Source organism: Polyergus mexicanus, unplaced genomic scaffold (genome assembly GCF_030449975.1).
Source record: "Polyergus mexicanus isolate NDT 795.1 unplaced genomic scaffold, iyPolMexi1.0 SCAF_27, whole genome shotgun sequence".
NCBI lineage: Eukaryota > Metazoa > Arthropoda > Insecta > Hymenoptera > Formicidae > Polyergus > Polyergus mexicanus.
This window is the reverse complement of record NW_027223347.1, coordinates 752,750-779,196: the sequence shown is the minus strand read 5'-3', so window position 1 is coordinate 779,196 and position 26,447 is coordinate 752,750. Positions and strand designations below refer to the sequence as shown.

The 26,447-nt window shown below is 33.1% G+C and overlaps 1 protein-coding gene across 3 annotated transcripts in view; it reads left to right on the top strand.

Annotated features, from left to right (window-relative positions):
- Positions 1-26,447, top strand: part of LOC138943583 (uncharacterized) — a 44,535-nt gene that overhangs the window by 7,604 nt on the left and 10,484 nt on the right. For all 3 annotated transcript variants that reach the window (XR_011448500.1, XM_070314540.1, XM_070314541.1), the window contains exons 2-3: positions 8,524-8,561; positions 20,812-22,478. Coding sequence is in view for 2 of the 3 variants with exons in the window: in XM_070314540.1 (XP_070170641.1) it covers positions 22,187-22,478 (292 nt within the window). In the remaining variant the exon portion in view is untranslated. The remainder of the gene's footprint in view (positions 1-8,523; positions 8,562-20,811; positions 22,479-26,447) is intronic.

The window sequence follows — 26,447 nt, the reverse complement described above, 5'->3', positions numbered from 1 at the left end:
TCTGCGAGCAGGAAAAGTCGAGATATCAAAATTTGACGTTTATTTATTGGAATTAGAGAGCAGTTCCTAAAAACGATTACCGCTTTTATTACTTACTATTACGAGGTTTTACGCGATGCAATCTTTAAATTACAAAACCTAGATCTAAAATAATCCAATGACTTCACTTTGCTATGCCCAATAGGCATTTTTATTTCTAACAAGTTCTAAACTATTTTCGCTCCGAGAAACATGTTTGGCACTCTCACAGAAATCTGCACTTAAAATATATTACCGCTAAATATATATAATTTTCTTTATTATTTTATTAAAAACACAATACATTATTATTTTATTAAAAATAATGTTTTAATTTAATCAATTATGTACTCTTTTTGAAATCTTATTATTTAAAAAAAACAAAGCTTTTGTCAAACATGTATTGTATTAAAGATGATATTTTTAATTTGTTGCCTATAATATCCTTTAATATTTTATTTCAAGCACAACTATATAATATACACGTAACGAAAAATTAAAATATGATAACATTAAATATATTATTTTAAATGAACATTAATAAAAATACGTTTACAAATCTTGATAGATTAATTGTAGATTGAACTAACGTATATCTAGCGTTTTTACATCAGCCTTTGAAGATGCCCGAAGGGACGTGATGGATCCAGGCAATGCATTCTGAATTTTAAACGCTGTACTACGTTCCCGATCGCTCTTGCACGAGATCGAAGAATCGGGATTACCGGCATGCGTTTTCTTGTGCAATCTCCTTGACGTCATTGGGTCGTTACACTTGCTTACTGATTCATACACCTCACGGGCTTAAGCGCCGCTTGGTATTCTCTTTGCTTGTCGCTCGAGTACCGCGCAGAAGTACCTCCATAGGACAGGAAAACGTTTCTATTCATTAATTTAACTTAGATCTGTGAAATAAATCTACAGTATACTTATTGAATTAGCCACATTAAGCCACCCCCAACGATAGTTATGCTATTTTAAATGAAAGCAAAAGCGTCAATGTGTAATATTACATTCATAAAATAATTAATAAATATTCAATTATATCTTACAATTAGTCTATTTTTATTTAAAATTTTATGCAAAATATTACTTGTAAAAATAATTTTTGATACACATATGTACATACTTTTTTTTCTATTTTTTATAATTATTTATGTCTTTTATAATTATTAATCTAAAAGTCATCTCTAACAAAAGAAATTGAAAATTTCTAATTATCCATCTAAATAATTTGAATTGTCAGCTTAAATCTCACATGATCTTTTTTCGTAGATCGAAGATAGCGATTAGATCGAAAGGTAGGAATAGCACGATTGTTCATAATCTGATAACACTATTATATTAGCTGCACCTCTCATCTCTTATCCATCGAATGATCATAGTCATCTAAGCGCATTCACATGCACCGATAGAGAACCTCCCTCAACGTGTTCGTGATGGAACGAAACATAAAATCGAGCGATAAGTCTGTAGACTAGTCTAGGAAATGTTAATACCTTCTCGGATGGATCGTTACGAGAAATAGGTCAGTGTTGTGAGATAACATGCTATACGTCACAGACAGCTGTTAACGTAACGATTTAGCCAACGTATTATTCAACTTTTGCGCCATCGCACGCGTGTACGCGCAAGCCGCAAGACCGTAGATTAATAGCAACGTGCGATTCTTTAGATTTAAAGATAGATCGAATTGTGTGAGTATTGTTGGATTTGTACTTCGCGCGAGCGAAGGGTCACAGGTCATAGATAGAAATAATGTCAGAGGTAATTGCATACCATCGCTTTTACTCATGAATTGCAATCTTTGTGTGCGTGAGTTACGTTTCTTTAATTATTACACTCATAAACACGTGCACACATTCTCTCTCTCTCTCTCTCTCTCTCTCTCTCTCTCTCTCTTTTTACATTTTTGCGCATAAATATTTGTCTCAATTTTGAATGTGAAAACTAAAGAAACAATTTATTCTAATCTTATGACTCACTTATATCACAATAATAAAGTATAATATATCTATATTTTAATTAGGAAGTTCAAGTGTGTATCTACGGTGAATAACTATTATTTTCAAAATTATGTATAATGTATAAGTACAATGGCATTTAAAAGCATGAAGATAATAAAGAAGCGCGATTTGATTGATAAAGAATGATCATCGTACGGATAGAGAATATTTCAAATATCGAATGAAAAGGAAGAACGATGGTGTGTGTGTGTGAAAGTCCCTTACGTTTCACTGACAATGAAATTTGTGAAACCTAATTAAGTATTAATTAAGTTGAATTAACAGGAACCAAAACCGATACATCATTAACATGTTACGTATAAACGATGTTTCTATTTATTCCCGCCAAGTTATATTTTCTGCTCGATCTTTCGTACGGTGATAACATAATGACGACCACGATAAGCCACAATCACTTGATTGCATTTAATATTTTCGATTTAAAAGGCGGATGATCTGGTTACTGGGAAACTTCTCTCGTTCATTTCTCGGAGTTGTACGGGAATGATTCAGCTAATCGCGCATGGGTTTACTTACGATCCTCCTGTTATACCATTGCTAGTAAATATAGTTAGTAAATCGTACAATCAGAGATTTTATAATCAATCATGATGATAACAAAGCTAAGGTAATTAATGTTAATTATTAGTAATTTTAATATCATTAAATTAATAATATAGAATTCAATCTGTGCTTTTTTACGGCTTATAATAAATTCAGCTTATTTATCCTAATTAATTTAATCATATATTTAGTCTAATAAATTCAGCCAGTCACAATATTAAGAACGATGAGCAAAATTATTCGGGTTTCACATATAGCTCGTGCAGAAATATTTCTTTCGTTTACATTAAATAATATTTTTTTCAAAATATCAGATATAAAATATAAAGATATAAAAAATGTTACGAAAATAAGAATTTTTGTCTAATTGATTAAAAAACGTAATTTTTGGCAAAATCTTTTTTAAAGGACGCAATTTTTTTTGGCTGTACATCAATCGTATAATTTACCCTTTCCTAAAATATCCTTACCACGCGTCCTTAAGCGAAATGTGATCCTACGCACGTTCGCGACGAACGTTACAATCGCGTGAGAATAACGATACGGGTATGCAAATTTGCCGGTATTCCGAGATTAGTATCGTCACGCGTCATTGACCGTTCGTTGTACGAAACGATTCGTACCTCGTACTTGTCGGTCCGGAGATTAGAAAAGCGACGATTCGCGTTGACACGTCGAATGAGAAAATTGCCCGCCGATAGTCTACGGTTGTCCATGACGTCGATCGGGAAAGAAAAAAAGATCTTGTCTTTTAAGAGCAACGCGAACAGTCTTTACGAGATTTTCTCTTTCACCTTGGAAACAACAATAATTAATACAGAAATTACGAGCTCGTTATAAAATCTCTAATGGCCTCGATCAAAAGTCGAAAGCAAGTTCTGCGAAATTGATCCTCAGTACTCGGATTGAGACGCAATAAACGACGTGTTTGCGGCGACGCAATGCCGAGAGGTGAATCAAGTGAATGATAATTATGCCTCGGTATCGTCTGGACGTCTTATGCAAAGACCAATCGCCTAGCATCTATGCATATATTACGTATGTGCTTCCCCTCAGTGAATAACAGATATAAAAAGAAGCCTTGCAATGCACTATAACGATACACATAAATAATTTTGCCAAGTTGTGTGATTGCGAATTATATTCCTCAGAATTTCTTTAACGGTATTAAAAATATATTTAAAAATTAATATTAATATATATATATATATATATTATATAAGTGAAATATGTATGTATATGTAATCTTCTTCTAATATTTCTCGATTTATCTTGAAACTAATGTATATCTATAATATACCAAAAATGTATGGCTTATTTACTTCAAGTACTGATTTGTTCTTTATTTCCATACCTATCGAATGCATCCTTAAAAAATATTGAACAGTTTGAATATTGAAGAAATTAATAAGTATATAATTTTATTCGTTTGATACGAGTTTATAATACCATTGCATTTAAAGAAGGGAAAAATTTGTAATACACTCTCGAGTTTGCAACAATATTGGAAGACTCACCGTAGAAATTGCGTATTTTGACAGCTTTTTTAATGTCGAGTCCAAATATAAATCAAAATACCACGTGAATAAATTTGATATTCATGTGATTGTATTTGATAACAGCAAATAAAAATAAAATAAAAGTCTATTAGAGATGTTTGCGGATAAAAACTTGACGAAAATTTGAAAAAAAAAAATGTGATTAAGAGTTTTTATACATTTAGATAAATAAAATTTATTTTAAAAATTTATTTAATAAAAATTCAAAAATAAATAAAGTTTAATTAAAAAATATTGCTTATTAAATTTAATGTGCGTTATATGGTATGTATGTGTGCTAATATATTATAAAAAAGTGTAATAATACATATTACAACTTACATGATATTTTGCAATTGTTGTATCGCAATTGTGTTATCCTGATATGTCCGCATATCTATAGAATGACGGAGTGTACAGTTGCATGAATGAGAAAGGGATTTGCATAAGAGCGGCGCAAAGATCAAGAAGCGAAGCGCTGTGTAACGGGATTCGACCTTGCGTAAGATCCTAAAAAGACGCTATCGTGACTAGACGATCGGAAGGAAGATGGTCCACACCGTCCATCGTCAAGGGAATTCATTCATAATGATTCAGAGCAGTCAAAGCGTGCCGCGTCTCCGGCTTACAAAATTACCCAAATAGTCCCGATCGTATATTTTTCAGTAATATCCTGAATCGCTGAAAACGGCCCAATGATAAGTGAAAATTTACAGAAATATTGCAGACAATAATTTGTGTAATCGATAGTTTATTTAAACTCCATTGAATGGACTGAGAATGTGCGATACTATGAATAGTCACTAACTCGCAAAAATAGTATACCACGTCACCTACAAGCGTGAATGAGTTCATGTGTCTGAAGATATAAAACAGGGGAAATCCGTATCTTCATTACGTAATCTGCAATATAAACATGCATACAATTAGAAAAGTAATGCAGGCATCGAATAATAATTATATCGAAATCTTAATTATTTTTTTTTAATAATTATGTAAATAAATCGAAATAGTTTGTATATTATAATTAAATTACACAAAAAATATATTTTTATTTTGATAACTATTAAAGATAGCATAATCTTCTCTGAATTATATCTATTTTCTCTAAATTATATCTCTGTCAAATAAAAAATATATTTGCATTATTTATGTTATTTAAAATGAATTATAATTTTAGTGATTAATTGGAACATGAAAACGTACGATCATTATAGAAGAGATGACTCGATATTTCTTTGATATGGCAATTTGAGCGTGATATTCTTAAAATTGATCGCACTGTTATTAGGAAAGACGCGTCCTTAAAACCACGACCGCCCGTAGAATGAGATCGGAATGTTTCTTCCGTAAGTAGAGACATTGATTTCGCAAGACCATCGGTGTATGCGTCCTTTACGAAGACATTGCTCCGAGATGAATGGAGCATTCCTGGAATCGAGTCGCGATGATTCAACAAACGGTCTCGGCGATCCTATGCGCGTTCAATCCTCTTATAAGCATGCCCTCGAAGATCGCGTGTATAACAAAAGCAACTGGCGCCTCACAAAAATTGCACCCATCCGACATTCCGGAAATAACATAGCTCTCTAACTAAATGTACACACACAGTATTGACTTTAAATATGTCTACTTAATAGATCCCAGAGTTTAGGAACAGTTAGAATTAATTTTTTTCAAATATTCCACGTAAATGTTGTTTTAGCATGTCAACAACAGACAAAAATATATACGTAGTACTATTCACAAAAAAATTAAGAAAATTAATTTTTAAAATTTTACATCAGTTTAATCTGCTTTTTTAAATATGATCCGTTTTTTTTTATGGTTATTTCTATACTATAAATTAGTAAATTATTTTATCACAAAAATTGGTTATTAACACATAGATGAAAAAAGGCTACTTCCATTTTGCTGAGAATACATATTTAAATAATGTTTATTTAGATAATGAAGAGATGTGTATGTGCTTATGTAAGAAAGGTTGCATGAATGCACACACGAATAAACGGCTTAAACACATCGTATGACTATCGATGGTATGCAACCATCTTGTTAGTTCTGTTTGCACTTTGTATCGAAATGGATAGCTAACAGACGACCGAGTAAAATGATCTTTGACGATAACAAACTATGGCCAGAGTATATATCGGTAACGTAATTAGAGATTAAATACTAGCCACTAAGATTGTAATACAAGTTCTTTTATTAATAAAATAGTAATACAAAACGTGACCATTTATCGTATAACGAAAATGATAAATTTTACTCAAACAAATTTCTAAGAGATCAAACTGTACATAATTAAATAAGATTATAAGATTCTATCCAAAACGTAAATGCAAATATATAATTGAGAAAATTAATACAATGACACAAATGTTTAGTTCGTTAAATTAGTCGATACGACTACTATAAATCAAAGTATGAACGAACATAGGAAATCAAAGGCAAAGGTATTGGCGGCACAAGCTTCGTGTAGGCCTCGCTGGTAATCTTATCGAGAAAAATAACAAATATCCGAAAAAAAGAGCAAACAGAAATGACCCCCGGCAATAGGATGAAGCGATTCAGTGCATCCTAAGCAAAAGCGCGCAATATAATTGTAGTTGAAGAAAGAAACGAAAGCTGCCCAGGTGCATCCTGAGAGGGTAACACGATATCGCGCAATCTTCTGACCCCGAGTGAAGATCCATCGTCTCGACCCTGAAGGGCATCGGCATGACGATGATTCATTCAGAAGAAATGATCTGTACATACCAGCGCTCTGCGAGCGACAAGTGTATGGTATACTTGAGCGTGCACCGGCTCTGCTCGGACCACGTGCCATCGTGCGATCGCAACGTGTGTATGCACAGGGTGTCCTATGTATTTCTAAAATCTTTTAATCTGTAGAATTTACACACAGAAAAAATCTGATTTAAATATATTATTAACGAAAACTTACACATATTTTTAATATATATAAATATATATATATATATATATATATATATATATATCAATTAATATATATTAATATAATTATATATATATATATATATATTAAAAAAATATTATATATAGTTTATAGTATAAAAATTAATAAATATAAAATGTCAAGCAAAAAAGAGGATATACTTTTTGAATTTCTATTTTATATATAAATTACATGCACATGTGTGCACGCCGAGAGAAATAAATGTACCAGATAAGTAGACAAGACAAGGTAATTATTTTACTATATGAAACTGCAATTAAGATAGATATTAAAATATTGAGATATTCGAGACACACTGTAAGTTAGAATATCAAGACGGGATGGTCCGCCAAGAAGAAACTTCTTGGTATGCAGTGTCAGGAAAGTACAAATGATACACACACACTAACACTACTTGCTCTTGCATTGGTATCCTAAACCCTGCACAACTGGCTTTTATTCTGAAGAAATCTATGATGATTACGAAGAAGTCGCTATAACAGGTGCAACGCATCTACGATGCTGATCGCATGCGATAGTCTGCTACAGTGTCCTTATCGGTCCACCTGGTCTTGCCCGCGTGAGAAAGATTAATATGACAAGAAGCCATGTAATTAATATCTTGCGGTCTAGAATAAAAGACAAGATAATATGTATTATGAACAAATTTTTATCTTCTTTCATATGTTTCAATTTTTATTCTGTCACTAATATTCGGTATTCGTGCTATGTACAAAAATATTTAGCCTATTTAGTTTATATAAATAAGTTTATTACATTTAATATTTTCTTTAATATAAGATTACAATATATATATATATATATATATATATATATATATATACAGATATTTTTTTAAATATGCCTAATATATATAATATATATGCCTGTGGATATAGAAGAGTGTACATTATATTATACATATTTAATATACATATATATAGATAGGTATATAATATATTTTTTTGAAAGAAGACATGAAAACATATAAAAGCAAGCTGACCTTTGTTACATCAATAAATACATTGCACGGCACAACAATCGAATTACGATGTATTTCGAAGACCTGTCTACCAACTGAGCATGATTCAAAGCATATTATCAAGAAACAATAGCCGCATACTTGAAGGATGACTACTTTTTTTCTTCCGTCAAGCAACTATTACAGCAGCGGTAAATCTGACTTACGGACTTACGAAGTGACCGCAGGATAAATACACGGGGGATATTCCAAGAGAATATCCTGCTCGACGTGTAACGTAATCATCGCGTAAAGCTTTAAAATATCTCGGACTTTGCATCGTGTTTATCCTCATTAAACGAAAGACGCGAAAATTTCATATTTCATGCAACTCGAGAAAATCGACGACGTATATTTAAATTACAAGAAAACTTGTTGTGTAAAATTAACCATCAATTTTTATCTTCTTTGTTGCAGATCGAGCTTTATACGTTCAGATTTCCTCACGGGATAAGGTGAGTCAATTGAATATTTTGATATTATGCTGTAACAATCGTGTCTCTCTAGAGGGCGAGATATAATATGTACGCAAAAAGTATTTCATTGTTAGCTTTTTTCTAAAAACACAGTAATTTATGATATATAATTTTGAAAAACGATTATATTTGTTTCTAACTTTCCTTATTTATGTTCTCACGGGTACTTATGAAAATTGAATATGCATAGATATCTAAATTTATTCTTCCCCCGCGAGATGTATTACCTCGCGATAGACGCTACGTGTAACCGATACCAGTCGAGTGTACGATAATTCTCCTCTCAATATTGTGCCTTATCTCCGATATTAAATTTCTGCGACACATTGATACATCCTGTTTCGACAATGAATCGACAAAGTTGCTCTTACATCCGTTACCGAATTATTAACTCATGACATTCTTGCGATGAGAACTGTTACGCGATAACGACAACGTGCTCGAAATACTTGTTGAGGTCCGAGAAATCTATGACGTAGCATTCGTGACGTTGGATTGGCGTGGGCGGTAATCGTCACGAACATGAAACTTCGCGCCTACATCTGCACTTACGGAGAAATCGATTATTTTACCTGAATTCCATTGCGTAAAATCGAATCGGGATCGAATTAACAGCGACACATTCTCCGCGAGGATCTTCGCCATGTAATATGATCTATCGCGCAACATCCGTCAGAAACAGTATCGCATTTGACGTCAAGCATTTGCGGAAAGGTCATTTACGTGATAGCATCGCGCTACGTAATCGGTCGCGATCTACTTTATTATTTAATAATATTTTAATGAGTCGCGTTATTTAGCAAAGAAAAATAATATTTTCTCGCCTAACACGAATGACGTTTTAAAATTATATTTCACGCGTACTGTAATATTAATTAGGAGCATGTCAAATGACAGATATGAGAGACAGAAACACTCAACATAAAAAAAAAAAAAAAAATCCGCAAAGCGCACAAAACGTGCTACGCATACGTATTATTATGACATCCGTGACATAGGAGTCAAGCTTCGACGATTAGGCAGTCGCGTATTGTTGATTTAATTTTTCTCGTGAGTCGTTTGCCTTGATGCCGATGATTTCTTCGTCGAGGCATTGCGCGAAACAACAGTATCGCAAATGCAAATGCAATATCCATTAGCACATACGATAATCGATGGCCTTTCATCGTCTTACAGCGTCCCCCGTAGATAGAAAAATACACATTTATCGCGACACAGGTTATTGTATTATAAACTTATACATTATGCGACATAATGTATTCGGTAATATTTGTAATATATAATTAGTCCGAGAAAAACTTTCGGTCTTAAGAATAAAGTTTATTAATTATTTGAAAGAATAATTAAGAAAATGTGATTTTACATATAAATATATAATAGATCGAAGATAAACGATCTTCTTTGTTGTAATAAACACTGAATTTCTTTCGAAATATCTGGTTCCTCGATTGACCATTATTAGTTTCTTCAGAGAATCTTTATGAATAATTTCGCTAACAAACGGATATTATACGTGTCCGGAAGCGGCCAGACGACAGTCACACAAAATTGACTTCTAAGATGACTTTCTCAGAAAAAAAAGTGGAAATAAGGATATCGTCTAGACGAAGACATCGCGAGTATCGTTCGCATTGACCAACGGGTTAATATCATGCATCCTTCGCGAATAATTGAGTACAAATTATTGATTGATATCATCACAATCACTTACTTATACAATACTTACTTATACTTGAGATTAAATATGTCTGTTAGATAACAAATGTAATATATAGTTTATAGGAATCATGTGGGAAATAATGATAGAAAAGATTATATATTTGCGTGCGCACATTATATTATCCATATCTAAATATCCAAGTAATATCTAAGTAATATTTGTTTCAAATTTCGATAATTAATTAACAAAAAAATTTGGATGCTGAAGAAGATAGGTACCTGATTCTCTCTGGCATCCTTTCCGATACGCTCTGTCAGCATTAGTTTACATTTATAATAATTTATTATTCAATAAAAACTCGATGACTCTTCGATATACCATCAGTTATATGTGAATACCACGAGGAAACGATATTGCATATATTATATATTGTACATTGTTGCCTTAGTACATTTTTTGCTCCATTTTTGCAATTCAAATTATTATCATTATAACATTCAAGAATTTTCTTCCTCTCTTTTTTTTTAAGAATTCTTACTATGCGTACTTTGTTTCTATCAACTTATAATATGTTATTATTTAATACATTGAATAGAAAGATTTGTTTTTTTCTTAAATTTAAGACACTGCAAACTACATGTCGTACAATATCAATTAAAATACACTATTTAAACTGATAATTTATAAAGATAAATCGAATTTGTTATGTATATCACTGTATTTACACCGTAATTTTTGGAAAAAGAGAGAGATTCTTATTTTAAAAAAAGATGTAACAATATCAAAAATCTTACTTGACTGTGTGGCGTACAAAAGATTATGTCCATTGTTCACTGTCCATTGGATAGAAAGTTTTTGAAGCTCTAATATATCAAGACTCAGCCGGTTTTCCGTGCTTTTTCTACGCTTCGCAGAAAGCTTAATAAGTAAATTCGGCTCACTCATCAAAAGACATAATAATTTAGATTCATGATATTATGATGTAGTAAACACAGTAGTTATGCATTGCTTTATAACATGCAAAGTGATATCATCTCTTTTACAGAGAGATCTCGTTGACATAAAATTATATATTTAATTTAACCTACAGAAATTTAATCTACAAAATTTTCTCAGATTGATGATAAAACGATTTAATACATTGTTATATTATCAGTAAATATTACCTTGTATATAAAGATTTCTTCCCATATATATCGAAACTCACAACTATACACATATGTACGTATATCACTCCAACCGTATGCGTAGAAGGAAAGTTTTGCAATGTAGACAAAAATTTTATCATTAATAATCGTTTGTTTTTTCCTGACGCAAAGTGCTGACGTATTAATTATAATTAATTTTTTACATTATATTTTTTATTTGCACCGCACTTTTTCGCATTTATTGATACAAAAATACACTGCTTCATGTGACACGATTGGAAAAACCTAGCAACACTTTCTTACATTATAGTTATTCGGATAAAATGTCGAAGCATCTTTTCTCGTGACATACTAACAAGACTTGGAGGAGTGTTCAACGATTGTTAAGGAGTTTCCTCGTGTGTCATATCGTACACTTTTGAATCAATAAACCTTATCAATTAATAACATTTAAGCACACATTACCATCTAATATTATAAGATATATGTGCAATGCATAAAAAAAATAATTATTTTCTAAATATTTAATATGTATTATTATATATATTCAAACTTTTAAAATTTCATTAAAAGAGAATTCGCACATAATTCATAATCTATTATATAATTGTAGTTACATAAAATTTCATTAAAATACATAATTACTCAACACAACAGAAACTGTCAAATTATTATGTACGATCTTATAAATCATACACATACATATACATTGTACACATTTTTACGCATACCATCTTGATGAGCGCCGCGGCTGAGGGTGCGGTAAGAGCAATGCAACAGCAAAGTTATACGCAAGTCGGTCTTTGGTGACAGAGGAGCCGATAATTATGCAAGCCAAGCCCGCGGGATGACTTAATATACTCAGTCGGCATTAGAGCCGTTTTACAAACGCTCCCTTCCTTTCTCCCCTCGCCTTTGCGCGGCGTTGCGATCATGCGCTAAAAATAATAGCAGACGGTTACAACCAGACAAGACGAAGGCGAGAATTAATCAAAGATTGGAGGAAATATGGGGTTAAGGGTTGATTCACGCTATATGGATTAAGGATTGATTCACACTTTATAATTTACTAGAGTAAATTTCTACAAAGTTATTCGTATATATTTGAACTATATATAAATTAATGCAATTTTTTTTTTTTTTTTTTTTTATATACAGAGAATCGTGATAAGATTCCATTTATTATAGTTTTCATGCAATGTTATTAAATTTGAGAATTGATTATGTTTGATGCTAATTATGCAATGTAGACTTAAATTTTTGCGTATCGAGCTTTCTAAGTGTCGAGTAATATATATCGAATAATAAAACAATTATTAAAATATTTTTATTTAAATTTTGAGCTTTTTTATCGATTATGTTTGACTATAGGCACAAACATTTCTTCTTAATTCAATATGTCTGGCAATCGTGGCCGCGGATGCACTTTAAGTATAAGATATGCGCTCCTCCTACCATGGTATACTTGAAATCAACTAAAATAGCACATAAGGCACCAGTTTGTTGTCAAATCGATAGTACAGTTTCGAGTGTCGAAGTTCGATCCAAATGTCAGATGATTTCATGCCAGATTCAATAACGAAAATAAGATAAGAACCGATCAAACATACAAAGTTTCGCTGTACAATATACAGAGAGAGCCAATATTAATTATTATACTGTCGATTTTTACTTGTTGCATTTCAAATATAATTTTTCTGTTTTATTAGCAAAAATAAAACGGTCTTGATGAAAAATAATTACTAGTAATTTCTCCTTAATATCTCCTTTAATATTGATTTTCTCATAGAAGTTTTATATTTTAAATAATATATTTGCATAAGTAAAATAACATTAATCATATAAAAATATATTAGATGATTAAATATTAAATAATGAGAATAATTAAAAGATATAATACGTTGAGTATGTTTGTGATTATAATATATTGACAATAACCAATCGTAAGTTTCAAACGATCAAGTATTGGCATTCTTAAAATGAATGATTCTATATCCATTGTCGTGGATTTCATAGCAAAAGAAGTCGCATACCAGCTATATCATACGCCCTAATTGGGCGTACTTGTAAAATCTATTAAATAATCTCGATCGCAAAATATGAGTTACGTTAGTTTATATCGAATAATGCATATATTCCAAATTATGATAATATTGTATAATATGCACAAATTTGCTTCGTCACATCAGATATCTCTCTAAAGATTACAGAAAATAATTGCACGGTAATGAGCAATTTATTCGCTTGCTCTAATCATAAAATAAATTCGGTTTTCCCGGCAATTACAATATATTGATACAAAAGATCGATAAGAGTTTGTATTCCCCGATGTATGGTCGCGCGACCCTTTTGTTTTTTTCATCGTATATCATAATATCGATGACTCTCGTGAAAGCGAACGAATCTTACCAACCTTCACACTTCGGATTTTCCAACAACGCTGCTATATTGCCACAAAATTCACGATGAAGTTGCGTGTCATTTATCTTTTAGCCTATTATATTTTATCGAGACACATCGACAGCTTCTTTCATCAATTAGTACTTCTTCTGAGATGAGAGAATACATTGCCATGAACATCGAGGTAAATGACTGCTGATATCACGTGTCGAGAAATTTTCAAATTTTCTTGCTTTCTTCAGAATGGTAAGCAAGCTTTTCTTTTGATTCAGTGACAAATGTCATAGATAAATATAGTTTTTCATTACCTTATTTTTTATTCCTAACGTCATATTTCAAAATTGCCGACTGCATATAAAATCTCGCATCATACATTATAAATATTATAAATTAGTAGTACTAGTAATATTAGTAACGCGGTTTTTTTTACGATATGCTCTTTCCCCCTTTCTCTGTAGTATTACTAATACTATAGAGAAAAAAAAATGCGTCTGTATTGGTGTGTTAGTGACGCGTTTAAATAAATATATCGTTTGACTGTTCGTATTGTTTTTTTTTTGTAAAGTGAACGTTAGATTTATGTGGATTTTTCTTTATGTGCCGCCATCTTAAATCTTTTACTTTACATTCTTCCACCATAACTTTCTCTTTCGGTGCCTATCAAGTTTCACAGTGCGTTCCGAGGACCGCGCATATATATATATATATATATATATTTGATTGTTGAACGGACTTGCGAAAAGTTGTAGATCGCCGCGATATTCAAAGGTTGACCCGATATATTTTTTTGATTTTTGTTTTACGGGTATAACCGCATTGAATATTGCGCTCAGCGTGAGGGGAGCGTCCATGGGTGGTCCCCTCGTGCGGCCGAAATATTAAGCAGAAAGAGCAAGATAAAAGAGCAAGACAGAAGGCCGCGGTCCCTACTATCGGTGTTCCGACGTGCCTTTTGTACCGGTGGAATGTGGTCGATGTCTCTATCCGCTTCTTGCAACCGCCGCCATCGCGAAGACCACACGAATCGATAATTGCCTCTTTCGAAAAATTACCCACCGCCTTTTCCACTTCGGATGGTTAAACGCCGCTTTTTAGCGTGCGCATTTGTACGCGCCTCGAATGCGCTTCCTCGCAATAATGTCGCGCGCAAAATCCTAACCGGTTGCGACTTGAGATTCTCAATGAGATTATCGTACTCGATTGGGTACAATAAACTCCGTATTGCGAATGTCCGGACCGATCTAATCTATTACTAATTTATCTATTAACGAAATTAAAAAGCTCTAATATGTTAAATATAAAAAATTCAAATAGAGAAAGTAAGCTAATAAATTATCTATTATATATAGAAACCTTCTTTAATTATATCGAATGTTTCGGTTTTCTCTTTCAACCATCTTCAAGAAATTCAAATGACAGAAACAAAATTTAAAAGCCCATTTCACCCATTTTTATTCCTTTTCTTTCATTGTCATCGTTTTCTCGGTTCCTCGGTTCCGGTCGTTAAAAGGTGACAAAAATAATCCAAGAGATTGAAAATGGGAAGATCTCATGCTGTGCTGTATATGACTGAAATTTTTCTAAACAATTCGATACAGTAAGAGATGTCTATTTCATATAATAACGAAACAAAAACAACAATAAAAAAAAAAAAATTTACCGTAACATTTTTGAAAGCACATTTTCTTAACAAGACTTCGCTTAATATTGTTTCTTAATCTTTTGCAGGACTAACACTCATTGTGAGAATTATATTCGGTCGGTATGGCGCCGCGAGAAAAGTTAATTCTAGTCCCGTACATTTAATTTATATATTGCTGTATTATAGTAATCCCACAGATTATACAAACATCGGTAAAAATGTGAATTCTTTCTAAACAAGCGGTTTCAATCAAAGCGATAAAATATTGTATATCCAAAAAACTAATAGAATTTAATAGATCGTAAAATTTTTCAAATCTATTAAATCATTATTACATTATATTAAATTAAATACTATTATATTAAGTATCTGTTTACTTGTATGTAAAGTTTAATGGATATTTTACGTACATATACATATATAAGAGCATATGCAGTATCAACTAATGTCGTGTATAAGTATATACATGACATTTAATTGCAGTATTAATAATCACATGGTTAATCAAGCAGGCTTTAATCATGGTAAATTTTTTTTCCAAATATTGAAAACACATATAACAAAGTGTATGATAGATAGCGTGGATAGATAGATAGATATATTCAATACATATTCGCATTATACTATTTTGAATCTCTTGCCTTGAGAAACAATATCTCGTTTTCTACGGCGCTGCATACACGTACGTTGCGCGCAATTCCCGCGATTCTCCTCTTGTATTTCCATCGAAGTGATTATCGGTTATGATGATGGGCATTACGCGTTGATGCGTGACTATGAGCATAATGGTCAACCGCGATACGAAATTAGACTAATTTCCATAAGTAACGAGTCCTATGTGTCAATCTTGTAGAAGTTGGCAAGGATAAATTTGTCAACGCAACCTGCGTACGCATCACGCACTCCATTTTCGATGGAAAACACGTGCGTTTTCAGCGAAGCGACGATAGCATTGACTCATTAATTAAGCAAAACATTCCACTTGGCTCTCGGTCGAATTTTTTTTCTGGACCACGCGACCGTGTATGTTTTCTGCGTAAACTTGGTCTAGTCATCACTTAACTCCGCTGTCCGGAGTACTGTAAATGGAAGAAAACGCATGCATATTAATGATAGGGAGTATAGTATTGATGCAATGAATTACATAGTCGATTTCTTCAAATATAGGCCCATCCATTTTACGTGTGATTAGTGTTACTTTTAAAAATTCAATCTGGGATGAATGTTGTAAAGAAAGATATATGAATAATAAAATTTCTCTAATTATTTATCATTCTTATATATATTATTTACTTCCAATAAATCTCGGTATAATATGTTGCCATAGCAGATAGCGAAAATATTTGCCGTCATCATTTCTAGAAATTGAATTTATGAGAAAAATAATTACTGAGAAAAAAAATATAGAAAAAAATGTTATCGTTTGAATGTTTCTCAGGATAATAATGTATCAAAATTCAAACGATATCATCTATTGGGAAAGATATTTTTATCTGAAAATTTCTTAAATATTCTACATATTTTTGATATACGCTGTTATCTTTGCATTCTCATTAGAAAATCACGTACGTTCGGAGAAAAAAATGCGTCGCTGTCGTATAAGGCGTGATAAATAAAAATGGCAAAGCAAGGTACTGAAAGAAATCCTACATGAGCAAAATATCTTACGCCAAAAGTCGACGGACAAATCCTGAGAAAGCGGTCACATTCTTCACAAATTAAAATGCATCTCTTAATATAATATATCATTCGCTCATGTTTCTTTATTAACCTAATGTGCAAAGCAATTGAAGTATTTGTAAACCGGTTCTATATCAGTAATATCAATATATAACGCAAATATTAATAAAAATTATAGGTAAATATAACCGCGTTTTAAATATAGGTAGTATTTATATATTACATTATTTGCTTATTTTCTTAAAAAAAAAAAATATATATATATATATATAAGTATTTTTAATTAAATTCGCAATAAAATATCTGATAAAAAATGTAATAAAATGCATTATATATATTACTTTTATTATTATTAGAATTGTTAACTTTATATAGTCTTGATATAGTTTGTATATTATAAACGCAAGTAAAAGATTTTTAAAAAAATATTACAATCTTATTTTTTTTTTATGTAAAACAAATATTTAAATAGTAAGTAATATTCATCGCGCATAGCAAATTTGTATCAATAAATTCCATTCATTGTTTGGCATTTAATGATACCATAGTCTTGTTAACCTAGGTCATTTATTGATGAACTCTTCCGGTGGGCACGCCTCCATGCCGCGTGCTTTATCAATAACGTCATGTGATTTTTACTGATTATATCCGCAAATATTAAATAAGTTATATCGACACGATCGTTTCTTACCGATAGTCACGTAGCGAAATTACATTCTGTAGGATAATAGCATATAAGCAGTTGCGTATCAATATTTCCATAAACAAAAGATTATCGAAATGCTTTCTTGTTTCTTGAATAACATATTCAAAATCGTCAAGATAATAAAAATTTTTAGGCACGCAAATGTTATTCTAAAATTTGATTTTCGAAGAAACTAATCTTTTTTTTAAAAAAAAGACCGAGATTCAAGAATTATCGAAATATAAGTTTCGAGATTCCTCCTCAGGCTTCTTCTCTTTTCCAGTAAATAAATGTAATCCGTTATAGAAAGATTATCCCATACCTCCTCCTCCTCCCTTTAGTCCATACTTTTAGTCCCTACTCATAGTCAGAGCGGACTGATGATCCCTCTATATATATCTAATACGTGTACATTTTTTTATACTTTTCCGCTGATATATAGGAAATATCCCATATCTAATTTGAATAAAACAAAAGATTTATATAATCTTTAATATAATTGGTAATGGCTTCTCATTTGTATTAATCTATATTCGATTCTTATGTGTGAAACTTCCTGATACACTTGACATGATATCCGACACACTTAACCCCGAGAATTGAACATGACCTGTTGAATACTTCTTAATAGTCTTGAAATCTCTCTCTTCGTAACTCTCGTCATGATTCACATAACTATGGCGAAAATCACGACGTCATCATTTTAACGATTTTTGAATAAAACGATGAAAAAACACGTATCACAGATAAAATTTGACTAATAAAACTAATCAATCGAAAATTAATAGAATATAAGAGAGACTAGGTGTTTCGATTTCTAAAAGCTCTATTTCACTGTTCATTGATTACATCATCTGGTGCAATCAATGACAGTAAAAACTACAAATAGCTGCTTCGTATGTGATCCACTCGCTGCCTGATTTTCGAATATTGATGTAACTCCACAAATTATATATGTTGTATTACTTATTCATATATATTATTTAATATTTAATAATTATTTAATATTATTTAATAATTAATTAATATTTAAAAAATTTTTGAAATTCTATTATGTCAGCGAAATATGTTTTTTAAACATTTACCGATTGATTTTAACATTTTTAGTATTTTCATTTTACATTTAAATAATAATTAATAATAATTACTGAAATATTAATACAAACATAATATTCTATATTGTCATTTGACATTAAAAGTGATTATATAATTGTGCGTGTGTGTGTGTGTGTGTATAATAATTGATATATATTTAAAATTTACTCTATATCGTGTATAAGCATTAAATTGAATTAATTATATTACAATAATTAATTAAAAATCTCTCTAAAATCTTTTTGTCTAACTTCAATTGATCGCATCCGGATCGTAGATTCCCCGAAAATATTTGTCAGTTTGAGTCCTATCTTTTCTTGAGCTCGGTCATTCTAAGAAAATCCTTTTTGAAGTACAAATGGATTTGTCACATATGCGGATGCTTCCAACTTCAATTCAATATACGGCGATGTGCGTAAGCAATTGGGAACTAGTGAAAGGAAACGTCATCACTGATTTCAAGTGGGAGGTAAAAGAGGATATGGACGCTGTTTTAAGTGGGGAGTACAGGCGCCATAGTGGGAAATTTCAAAGCGCAAGAGGAGAAACCTGGACCACTACACAAATCTCCCCCCGCAAGAAAGTTCCATCCGGCATCGGATGTACTCGATAATATCAATTATGATAAATTAACAATACAAATATGAATGAGGAAAAAATTCAATATATGTAACTTACGAGACAATTATATACCGAAAAAGATTTTAGATATCGAGAAAGATTATATATATATATATAAATATTTTCAATATAAAATATCACTTTATGCAAAATAAAAAGAGATATACAATATATGTCCTTAATAAATTCAAAAAAAGTAACATCTGCAAACGTGAACAATAGATTCTGTTTTCTAACACCAACCGATTACGTAAGAACGACGAAACAACGTAATAATTACTATCAACATCATCATCGTAATGCCAGCATCGTTATTATACATATTTACGGAAATGTATATATACACATTCTGACGTAGTTACCGTGAAGAATCGCAGCTTATCGTCGTTAGCACCGTTTATTAATGCTATGAACTCTTCGCAATGATCATGAAACTCGATATTACGAAGACGCTACGAGATTCTCGACAACATACCGTGGATAACGAATGGTGTCACGCTTTCGTCGACGACAACAATTAGTGGAATCACGCGTACGACTGAGCTATTGACGTACATCTTTATAAGTGGAGTGTCTTATGCCATAATTAGTTCCATCGACAGATTAATTTTATCTACAATATTAATATATTATGATTTTTATGAAGAATATGAATCGACCAACTACATTTTTGTGATAAAAAATTCTCGCATACCAGCAACGATACTTTGCATAATTATGATTTCAATATAAAAAGTTTGAATACTGTATATTTGACTCAAAATGATACCGATATTAGCATTTAAGCATGCTGTTAAAGATATTTTTTGTTGCGAAGAATGCATTGATTAAATTAGCGGTATTGTAGAGAGAGAGAGAGAGAGAGAGAGAGAGAGAGAGAGAGAGAGAGAGAGATTTTATCTTCCCGAGAACAAATTATTATATATTATCTACTGTATGCATATCATAAAAATGATCAAAATATGTAATAAATAAAAAATGGAGAAATTAAAAATCTTCGATTAGATCTTTCGTTTAAATTTTGTTTCTCAAATTGCGATTTAAATTTCTTTTTTAAAAGTTAAATTTTTACTTTTACATATCTTGAATGCAATGCCATAAAAGAAAATATAATTATATAAGGTCAAGGAAATATATTATATAAAACAAGAAATTAGCTTATTGTTAAACAATTATAAAGGATAAAATCGCAATTATTGGCGATATTTAAACTGAAAGATCGAGGGGCTACGAGCTGCTCTAGTGAATATCGATTGGTAAGTAGAAGAAAACTCCGATATCTATTCATAATATCCAAGATTACCAGTTGGAGAGATGAGACGACAATGTAGCGGCAAGTCGACTGCGAGTCGACGTTAGCATCTCTTGGTTGGGTGACTAGTGCCTACTACGAACGCGTGGTGGGAGCTGATTGAGTGGGGATAGCGAGTCGGTCGCGGGGAGTTATGAATGAGTCGCGAAGTCCTGAACCACCGTAGATTCGAGCGGTGGGGGGCAAGGAACCGCGCTGGAGAAACAGCAGGCAGGAGGAGGGAAAAGAGATAATGAACGCGAAGGAGGTGGCGGTGGCGGTGACTGATGATGAAGAGAAGGAGGAAGAATAGAAGATGGGAAAAAGTATCCAAGTGCGGGTGATCGAGGAAGGGCGAGAATGGTGGGGGGGATTGGCCGAAAGCGGGGTGCGGGCCACGTGCTTCGGCGGCTTTACAATCGTATATAGGCACCGGTCGGCTGAGTGTGGCCAGTACCATACACTAACAGTACATTGGTGCACAAGGTGATAGAAAGAGTGGAAGAAAGCTGCGTTCGTGAACAAAAAGAAAAAGAAAAAGGAGGAAACGAGGAAAAGAAAAGAGAATAGAAAAGCGCAACGCGGGACGACCAAGGAAGAAGTCCTCCACTTCCATCCGCAGGCTCACTTCTACTACACCAACGACGAATGAATAACTTGCGTCTACTCGCTCGCACACCTACTTGCCTATTATCCTGTCGATTTATTCGTCTGATGGATTGCGCCTTATCCTCTCTCGGATAACGATGAGAAAACTTAGCGATCTTTCGACCTATTTTGGAAACAAGACTATTATCCCGATCAGCCAATAGTGCCGCAAGGGCGTGATAACAAAACGAAACGTAAAAGGAACCGAGAGGGAACAAGTAACGGTATAGGAGGATAATCAAAAGCGGGAAAGAAAAAGAGAGGAGAATCCACGCGGACCACCCTTAACGGTGTACCCTTTTGATTCTTCCTCTTCTTCTTGAGTATCCCCGCCACCTTGTCAAGCACCCACCCCCCTCCTCTTTCTCTCTCTCGGGATCCCACAACCCCCCTTCCCCCCTGTCGTATAAGAATGAGTGCATCGCGTGTCTGGGACCAGTGCCAAACGGATTGTGATTCTGTGCGCACAGTTTTTCAAGTGTGACAACCCTTCGGCAAAGTGATCGGAATCGGTGACGACAGGACATTAGAGCACAAACACATCCATCCACATGCATACACACGCACCATTCGTAGCATCTGTACATATACATACATATATATAACGCACGTGTATATCTATTACTCGTATACATATATCGTCGATACACGCGAGAGAGGCGGTTGTCTAGAGTGATAGTGTTTATGCGATCGCGATAACTGTGGAAAACGTGATTATCAATTGGTCGACGATAATGGAAAACATACTCAGCCGCGATCAGAGGACCACGTCCCATCGGGTCCTTGACCGTGCCGCGCAGAGCTACGCACTGAACTCAACATCGACATTGCCGCCTAAATGCCAGGACGACGTTGCTGCGAGTAATCGTTCCATCGAAGCAACGATTACAATAATGATTAATTGTGCCGAAAAATGCTTGCCATGCGATTTGTATCATACGACGACGACGTCTTACGACAATCGAAGCATACGGCTGATTCGTACCGCACCTATACCGATTCACCGATTCATACCCACGTGGCTAAGTAAGTCAAACTTATATCAACTATATATTGATCACCAAGCAAACGTTCGACGCTTATGATACTTGTACAAAAAAATATCGTTGCTGCGATATTAATTAAAATTTCATCTCTTCCACACATGAATTAATGAACAATAATTGATTTGAGATTTACATTTCAAAAATAATGATTTTACATAGAAACGTCATGTATCGAAACATTACAATAATGTAAGACAAGATATAACTCGAGCAATGATATAATTGAGGCAAATGAAATAAATAATTTTAATATATTTTCATACAACGCATTCATTAATTTGAGTAATAATGCAACATGATAGCGTTATATAATTATTTTAATAATATTTCGGCTGTTATAATGTAATATTCTATCTTCGCGCGCAGCGTGGTCGTTGTCAATATAAAAGTTGCATCCTCTTTCCGGTTGCAAGGCTTTCTACGAATTGATTTAGAAATCATATCAGAATTTGCTTTATTTGCATCAAGCCATTTATACCCCTTACTTACTATTAATCTTTTGTAACATCAAGCGAAAAAAAGAGAGAGAGAGAGAGAAAGAAAGATGCGAAAAAAAAATATATATATATTCTTTGAGATTTCTAATATATAATAGAACTATATACTATTCTATATATTGTAGAACTCAACTAAACTTTTCAGTAATTCTTTTACACAAGTAATAATCCGACTAGAATTATCGATTAATAAATGAAAATAAAATTGAAAATTTTTATTACTCGGTTGATATCGCTAAGCTAAAAGTTTGATAATGACTCGTAAATCTATACCCAAAACAACTTATGACTTGACGATAGGGTAAAACCCACGTGTGTCTCGAAATCTTAATTATTGAACGTCCCGTGACGACTATCCTTGGAAAATATGCCGGGCTTCAAGAATATACTCACTATGATCTACAAATATATATTTGATTCCATTTTCTTCAATGGCTGATCTGATACTTTTTTTTTACGTTAGTTCATGAAAATCATAATTTTTACAACTTTCTTATATAATATCATGCCATTCTTTGTATGTATTTCTTGACGTTCATCTATTGTTGCATTTGTCAATAGTAATAAAATTAATTTTATAACATTGTGAAGAATGTTTCTAATTAAAATTATTTTATATGTAATGCATTGCATAAATTAATATTTTTATTTATAGCTGTTTCTGAATTTTAAGCAGATAATATTTCAAAATGAATGAGTTTTCCATGATCGGTTAAATTTGGCGGAGAAAGAGATTCGAAAGATAAAGTAGGCATACTTTTTCAGACAAGTTGTCATTCTTGAAAAGAAAGATATTTAAACGATAGCCATCTTTGCTTACTCTCACATGCATCTAATTCAGGAACATCGCGAAGTTTATTACATTTCACAAAATTATCCCAATGTGTGTTATGACAGAAAATTTCTTCTTATATAATAGTTTGTATGGAATATTTTCTCAACTTACACGTTCTTTGTAATCTTTGTAATCGTTCTTTTAATAAGTATTAAATATAAAGTCTTTTCTCGTCGTAATTTCCGTTCATCTTATCAATCAACAAATGTTGAGTGAAATATTCAGCAAGTGGTAGACTCGTGTATTATATCATATTAATCGTCTTTTATACTTATGCTCGGATACCGTCCGTGCATCGCCGATATTACAAGGGCCTACCTCAACGACGACGCTAAACGATGGCGTTCCATCGAAAATTCCTACGAACTCGCGGCCGCGTTGAAAAAAGTATGGCTCGCAAAGCCGGTGAACACCGGTGCAAAGCGCATCTCTGCTGTCGGCCAGCAAGAAAGACGGTGAAAAATGCGGTAATGACGCACTATCCTCGCGCACACACACACATATTGCTCGTGACAATTATACCCCATTACACCCGACCCGCTACTCCTTTTTCTTCCGTTCGCATCCAAGGATCGAAGCGCGTTGCGGTAGGTCGCGATACGCGCGTATGTCTTTGCACACCAATTTATTATAGATTATTCTTTGTCAATTTCTCATCATTATAAGATGATGGCACGCTAAGTTCTCACTAACATATCTATTGCAAATTTATTGCAAAAAATTTGGCTACCTTTCGCACCTCGTAATGAGCTACGGGAGGTCGAATATCTCTTACCTTACAATAGAAAAATGGTTTGGCAGGTGGCTAAAAGATAAATCTATAATACTTTACGGAAGCTGGGGTTAAACCACCTGTAGAGGAATCCCACTGAGTTCAACAGGTGGACTGACAAAAGCAAATAGAACTGTTTACTCGTGGCACGTGATTTAAATTTATTTTAGAAAATTCTAGAGCTCCGATTAGATATCTTAAATTGAATCGAGAATTTGAAAAGAAAAAAAAAACAGACAAAGATGATGAATAAGGCGTGTGTAGATTTAAGATTCGCAAACCTGTAAACTGAAGAATCGATAAGGAGGACCGTTACAAGACGGATGACTAATCTGCTTCATCGGCTTACTCGAAAATGACGTCAAACTCGTAAGAAAGAATGACACGAATGACAATAAATGGAGTAAAAGAATTTTTAATAATTGTTTATAAACTGCGTGTTGTATATTTTATCTTACAGATATGTAAAAAAAAAAAAAAATATTCAATTCTACGCATAAAAATTCATTCAAAAATATTCGATATAAATTATCATTTGTATTATATTGTAATGCAAGGAAGCGCAACATTAGTACGCAGCAAAATGTTTTCTGCCATACCGCGTATCGACATGGTTTTGCGAAGTATGATTAAATCTACGACGTTTATCTGGATTAGGTGAGAGTAAATTCTAAGCAGCTTGCTGCCGTTTGAATTTCTTTTTTCTCAAGAATGAGAACTTATCCGAATGTATATCTATTTCACTTTGTATCCCTTTCTCTGATCGATAGATTTAACCAATCATGGAAGATTAATTGCATAGCAATTAAATGTCTAAGAGAAAAAAGAAGAGGTAATTAAAGAAATAAGAGAAAGTAAACGATGTTTTTGAGCGACAATTAAGGAGATAAAGTCGTGGACGCTAAGATCATTTACGTGGATCGCGATAAAAATATTTGCCATGCGAATGCCCGTTTCTCGAGATACGGGCCTTTTCGGGCTAAATATGGGCTAAAAAATTCCCCTGTATACATAAGTACATATTTCTCTTAACATTGAACGGACATCATTAGTTGGATGCTTTCCGTTAGAATTGTCGTCCCTTCGAAGATACCTCCCCCCCTACCCCTCCACCCCTCCCTCCCCCTTTCACGATAAAAATAAAATATAAAGATAGATACTTTTATCGATACACTATCGTGTGTTGTACACAACTGCAGAAACAGAAACAAGTAATAAATATTTGTTTTTGTTTCTAGCAATTAGTAGAAGCAACAGTATTCATACATTGCAACGCAACAACACTTTTTTTAAATTCTTCGTGTCATACATATAGATGTAGATCACGTAACTTCGTCTACTGTGTGTATTTTTTATTTTGCATATCATAGCTGATTGCGTAATCTATCTTCTCGTATAAATTTCAGAACGAATAAAACGATTAAATTAACGCGCAATTAACGCTTATCACATACTTACGATTATTTTTGTAAACTAATAGCGCCTCATCGAGCCGCATTCGCAAACGTATCGGAAGTTTCGTTGCGACATGTTTACGTTCCAAAGTTATGGCAACGTATTCGCCGCCGTTGGCCGACACGGTTTTGCATTGTCACTTTAGGGGGCAAACTTCCCTATGGCAAATTGCTCTCTCATCGCAACGTAGAACGCACTTAAGAGCCGCTCATTAATATGCGTTAAGTGTCCGAGGCGTCTCCCTACGCCCCGCCCCGCTCTTCGTTTTCTCCTCATCTTGCTCGCACTCCGTCTGAATTTCTGTCTCCCTCTGTTCGTACGTCGCGTCCGCTGGCCACGCTGCATCATACGCACGTTCACGCACATTAAAATTAAATTCGTTAGCGTCTA